A 6,669-nucleotide genomic window follows, 5' to 3' on the forward strand; every position below is an offset into this window, starting at 1 on the left:
GCTCTTCCGATCTGTATGTGTGTTGGAATATATGTTCAATGCAACGACAAAGACACATCTATAGGCATACTCCTCTTGCCACCTACCCCCGCAAGTGATCTAACGAACCTCCTTAATTTACAATTATAAACGTAATTATATAAATCTACTTACCCACATCTCTGCATTTGTCATGACCATAATTCACTGATTGGCCCATCTTTGTGCAACCGTTGCTAATTCCTTATCCCAGCTCTAAAAAAATATGTCCACGCATATAAAATTTTATATACACACGTGTGTGTGTGTGTGTGTGTGTGTGTGTGTGTGTGTGTGTGTGTGTGTGTGTGTGTGGTGCGTGCGCGTGCGTGCGCATGGTTTGTAATGTATATATTTATCTATACATTGTCATCAAAGTTTAAAATAAAATTCCATTTACAATTTTATATATTGTAATAGTCATTGCATATTATATATATCTAGTTTATATTTTATGTGTATTAATATTTAGTTTGTACATGTTTTAATAACGTATCTTAAATATGTGCTCTTGTAAATACACTATTACATGGCATAAAATTATAGACAAATTTTCATTTCCTAAATTTTATAATAAATTATAAATATCTGTTGGAAGAAAAGATAGTTCTATGTCTTTACACACTTATACAGGATGGAATTGATAGAATCATTGTTATACAGTGGCAATAATACATAATAATACATAATAGTCGGCATTTGTTATAATATATTTTTACTTTCAAGCATTTTAAAATGTTTTCAAGGTACAATTTTAGCATTTAATTATGGTAGATCGTGAACAAAAATAACAGGATACAGTTGTAATATCGCGAATATTTTTAAAACTATAATAGGTATACAGGGTGTCCGGTATTTAATGGTAAACCGCTCGTGGGCAGGTAGAGTGGGCTAAACTGATTCGAAAAGTCTTTTACCATTTTACGATCTTCGCAATATAGTTATCGAGGTACCATTCATTAAAAAAAATTACGTTAAGTATATAAAAAAAGTATCATACATTACATCTTACCTAAATCAAAAATATTATTTTAGCAAATAAAATACGCCTTCGCGCATGTTCCGAATGGAAATGCAAATGGAAGAGCATATGTTTATGTGAGAAACGTGCGCGAAGCCTTATCTTCCTCACGTTCTCGCAGTGAACCTCGTTAATGCCAAAAATCACCAATGTTCAATAATGAGCATAACTCTGCGAAAAAAAATCGTAGAATACCTCATAACGATCTCGCGTTTTTCTTGTCTCGAAAGCCCTTTCAAACGAGCCCTTATTCGATCCTACATACCATCTAAGATTTTCAATCTCGTCCCTCCTTCCCGCCCTCCTCAGAGGGTTGAAGTAAATGTTTTCAAGATTAAATGATAGATTACATTTCGCCATTGTAACTCTATAAATTTCAATCCAATATCTCAAACCGTTCAGAAATTATTTAGCTTTTGGCCGAACTTTTGGCGGAAACTGTATATACATATATATAACATTAACATATATGATTATAAATAATTATATTGCGTAAAACTTAATAAACAGCTAAGTGTTTATCAATAAATAAAATGGTACAATCGTCCCGAGGGCTGGGATGGTTGTAACGGTATTCCTCATAATGTTTAAACAGTAATAACTTTTTTCCTAATTACATTACAAAATGGATTTTACACAAGAAAATTTTGTACTTAAATAAATTTTACATCTAAAGATATAGGTTTTTTTAACGTAAATATTATAATTTAACTGTTATAAGACTTTAAATTAAAAGTGTTACTTATGTCCCCGGTGTACCCTACATATCATACTTCCTGACTTTTTTTAAACATGGTCGTATATTCTCACGAATATACATATATTCGTGTACGCTTTAATGTTTTTTTCCTTATTTAACATTTATTGGGCTGTACACACTATACATTTATGCAAACCCTCGTAAAAAAGAACTACTAGTGCAGTGATAACACTACTGAAATGTAGTAGTGGCACTGCTGGTATAGCAGTGAGACTACTACATTTCAGTAGTGTTTTTACTGCACTAATAGTTCTTTTTTACTAAGGAAGTTAAACAATAGCGTGGTATTTTGTTAATATAACCCCTTAAGTGTGCTGATAATAAAGCGTTCTGAAATCCTTTTTTGAGATTTCTGTAAGTAGATATTTGATCGCAGCTGTTAATCTATAATTCATGTTACATGTACGATAGATTTTTTATACTGACAGCAGCTTATATGAGAAAGAGATTTGAATGTGTATATGCATTTATGTATACATTTAGCAATATTTTTTGTAATATTTTATTATTTTGTACATGTATTGGCAACAAAACATTGTGTTTTTTAAATAAAAAAACCAATCTTTCAAATCTATTTTTGTGGGAGACGTATTAACACCTCTATTCTTTTTCGACTCATTTCACAGTGTTGTTATACTTTTATAAATAATATCCTAAGTAATATTTCATTACGTTGAATATCTAGAATCAACTAAATAACTCTTTGACAAAATCATCAAGTTTTCAGCTTAAAATATTGATTGTGTTAGTAAACTTATTGTACAAAATGTAAATTAATGTGGGACAATAATATCACCTTCTTTCTTTAAGTATTGCTAATTTTTGGTTTATATAAAATATGTTATAATCTTAAATAAGACTATTAAATTTTTAATTGAAAATTATCATAGTTAAATCATAATTTCATATATCTTTAAAAAATTTAAAAAAAATTAATTCAAATTAAATTATGATGCAAGCATTTACTTAATGTTTAATATTTTATTATTACATATTTTAATTTATTTTTAATAATGATGTTACATATTATGTCTTACCAAGTCTGGCATTGTAACTGCCGCAGGTTGTGGACCTGGATTTCCTCTGGTTTCCTGACCTGATGCGACTTTCCGTCTCAATCGGTTATGCGTATTTACTATAGCATTTTTATCAGCCCGATTAAGGCCAGGTCTAGCTAAGTATCCGCAAGTCCTTGCTGGTGCTGGAGACTACAGAATAATTTCTAGAATTAGCTAATTGTAACTACTCGTACATTCATTACATATAGAATAAATTGTTTTATTGTCTCAACAATAACATTTCTAAAAGAATAAAAATAAAAGTTTCCGTTAAGATAAAATAAAATATTTTTTTATATATTACATACTTTTCATAAGTTAAAAAGAGAAAAAGACGAAAATAATATATCCTCTATATATATATATGTAAAATATACACATGCAACTAATCCTACTTACAGTATACTTGCACATTGTATGATCCTTTACGTTTACTTCTTTATACGTGCACGATGTTACATTGCAAAAATTTGTCGCGGTTATAGTAGTAAATACTTCCGCCATTATGGCAAAGTACAAAAGGGAAATTACTGCCATGATATTTTTATGTTATTAGCTAATAAGTACTTTTTCTTGATTCTTAAAGAATGCAGCTTTACATAGAGAGCGGTTCTAATTTATAACTACGCGTTATCACTAAAAATGTTATCATTAATATTATCGGCATCATTAACCTTTTTATTTAACTTTTATGTTTTCCTTGTTTTTTCGTTCTTTATCTTTTTTCTGTTTTGGTGATACAATTTATTTCAAGAGCATATTTACTTTTTTACTAGAACTATCGTAAATAATGCAAATAATTTTATAATTTATTTTTAACTAAACTTATTTTGAACTTGTAATTTATTATATGTTTATAAGATTTATTTAATACATATTGGTCAATAACACATGGTATAACACATTGGTCAACAAAATTAACGCATAGTTAAATTTATATCAAAATGTCGCATAACTTTAGACAATTGTAACTTCGCGAAAAATGGTCATATCGAAGAGTTTTTTTTTTCCATTCTCAAGCGTAAAGTTTATACTTAAAAATGCTTTCGATTTTTAATCTACGTTTCCTCCCACCCGTTAGCTTTTGAAAAATAAAGACCATGTTACATCTCCAAAAAAATTGCATAATTTGACGCACTTTACGGGACAGAATAAATTTTTTCTATAAATATTATGGTAATTATCGTAAAGTTTGGACTTTTTTCTACAAATTTGAATAAAAATAAAACTTTATACTATTTTTTTGCGAAGTCACGGCACGTCAAAGTTTTCATTGCATTTTTGTTCAATTATTATCGGCATTGTCTGTCTAGTGCACACTACAGGGAAGTTGCTGGTCGACTTTTGCGCATTGTGTGTGTGTGTGTGTGTGTGTGTGTGTGACTTTTGTAAATCAAATAAGATGAGAATCGATCGCACTACATCTTATTGGTTATTACCAGAGAATCATACGATCATGAAGATACCACAAGGGAGTTTTACCATGCGTATTATGTGAGAGATTTTGAATTATAACTTATGTAACAATTTTGGTACTGAGTATGTAAATTTTAAATTGTAACTTATCGTTGAGGAATGACCGTTCATTCAAGCATTCATTGAAACGTCCGAAAAGCATAATTGTATATAACCTTATTTATTTATGTATCTAGTTAATATACATATGTTAATATACATATGGTATATCTATTGGCAATATCATCTGGCCTTGTAGTTCTTTTATTCAATTAAAGAAAACTCATTTATTTATTTATTGCATATCTTTATTATTAAATACATTATAATAACAGAAATTATATGTACTGACTACTGTTATATTTGCCTGATATTAAAAGGCACTACATTTAATAGTTATTGAAAATCTTGTTATCAAACGATATTATTAAAAAAAAAGAAAAAAAGAGGAAAGAAAGAGAAGAATATTATATGTCTCTTTATTGACATTATTATATAAGAATTATAATTATATATTTTTAGCGATAAAATGTAACGTTGCTTGTGTACATTTTCCATACGTTTCTGTGCTGCTTTTTTCATTTTATTTTCATTATTTGTCGGACAGATTTATTTCTGTTTATATACTTCCCGACCCGGAAAATTTCCACTTGGACCATAGTTGCAAACTAAGTAATGCACATTCCAAACACCTTCTTTATACTTTGCTAGTCCGCAACCGATTTTCGTCGTGTCAGCCCAGACCATTTGGGAATAATGGCCTGTATCCATGTCAAATCTATAAATAAATTGTTTATTAGTCTCATTAAAAAATATATTATAAATGCACTCTAAAATAATTTAATGATTTGGATTAATACTGTTTCAATATTATCTACAAGAAATTACTTTTTAAATATATACAGATACAAAGGCATTCAAAGTATTACAAACTATTTCCTCTAAAAGTACGCATTATAGAGAAAAATGCTACAGACAAAAGTTATATTGTCTGAAGGGGAAGAAATAATGGTAAAATCAATTTTTGAAAAATTGATTTTTTTTTTATATAAAGGTTAATGTCATTTTTTTAAATAAAATTGTATGATTTTTTTTTGTATAGATACTTGTATATGATATGTATTTTTATACTGGATATAAAAATATTATGGTAGAGATATAAATAAACCAATAATTTACGATATTTTGTATATTTTACATATACAGGATGTCTTATAATAACTATTTCCATCTAAATATCTTCAAATCTAAAAGGTTTAAAAGAAAATTTTTGTGATCAAATTTGCACGGTACAAAGGGAGATAGTATATGACGATAATAATTTTTATCCAAGCGCTTCGGAGATTTCAAGGTAAACTTTTCTTAAATAAAACTATATGATTTTTTTTACACAATATTCTTCTAATTATTTTTTATATAAAAGTATTGAAATAAAGGTATCGAAAAATCTGTTATGATATTTTTTATACTTTATCATGCTATATTTTGACATAAAATATGAAATATCTCGTAAACTATTAAATTTTTGATATGTTTATCTTAATATTTTTATACGGAATAATATTAGATAAATCATATTATGTAAAAAATATACAATTTTATTAAAAAAAAACAAAGTTATAACTTTTAAATTTCTGAAGCGCTTCTACTTGGACATAAATTATTATCGACATATAATAATACGGCCGTGACGTGAGGACGGGACGGAGGAAGATAAGATTTCGTGCATGACCTCATGCACACACACACACACACACGCGCGCGCGTGCGCGGTTTTTCACATGCATTTCCACTCAGGAATATGCGCGAAGCTTTATCTTCCTCACGTTCTCATCGTAGACCTCAAAAGTGTTAAATAACACCAATATTCATATGAGGATAACTCTGCGAAAAAAATCGTAGAGTCTTCAACGACCTCGCATTCTTTTCCCAAAAAATCTTTTCAAACGAGTTCTCATTCGACCCTACTATTTAACCCCTGCCTCCCCTGAAGGATTGAAGTAAGTGTTTCCAAGGTTAAATGACAGATTACATTTTGCCATTGGAACTCTATAAATTTCAATCCAATATCTTGAATCGTTCAGATATTATTTAGGTGATCACGACCTTTGGCGGTCTCTGTATATGTGTAACAGTTAAAATATATACATATGTAGGATATAGGTAGCGATCGAGCGATTATTTCGTTTTAAGTTGCGCGTGCGTAGAGGGAGTTGCTTAGCGAGAAGAAAGGCGCGTTTTTTGTTTATTTAAAAAAAGAGCGCAGCGGCGAGAAGCGAGCGAGAGCGTGCCGATTCATTTTGTGTTCCTCATCTCGGGTTCTCTTTTCTTTGTATCCCTCATTATCAATATATATA

The 6,669-nt window shown here is 29.4% G+C and overlaps 1 protein-coding gene and 1 pseudogene across 1 annotated transcript in view; both read right to left on the minus strand.

The window, feature by feature from the left end:
* Positions 1-145: 145 nt before the first annotated feature.
* On the minus strand, positions 146-3,468 carry LOC105458839 (annotated as a pseudogene).
* Positions 3,469-4,598: 1,130 nt separating this feature from the next.
* LOC105458833 (venom allergen 3-like) overlaps positions 4,599-6,669 on the minus strand; it is a 5,669-nt gene continuing 3,598 nt past the window's right edge. Inside the window, exon 5 of the mRNA XM_011704400.1 lies at positions 4,599-5,090. Within this exon, the coding sequence (XP_011702702.1) occupies positions 4,922-5,090 (169 nt within the window). The 3' untranslated portion in view covers positions 4,599-4,921. The remainder of the gene's footprint in view (positions 5,091-6,669) is intronic.

The sequence above is a fragment of the Wasmannia auropunctata genome, unplaced genomic scaffold, assembly GCF_000956235.1.
Source record: "Wasmannia auropunctata unplaced genomic scaffold, wasmannia.A_1.0 LD334285.1, whole genome shotgun sequence".
Taxonomy (NCBI): domain Eukaryota; kingdom Metazoa; phylum Arthropoda; class Insecta; order Hymenoptera; family Formicidae; genus Wasmannia; species Wasmannia auropunctata.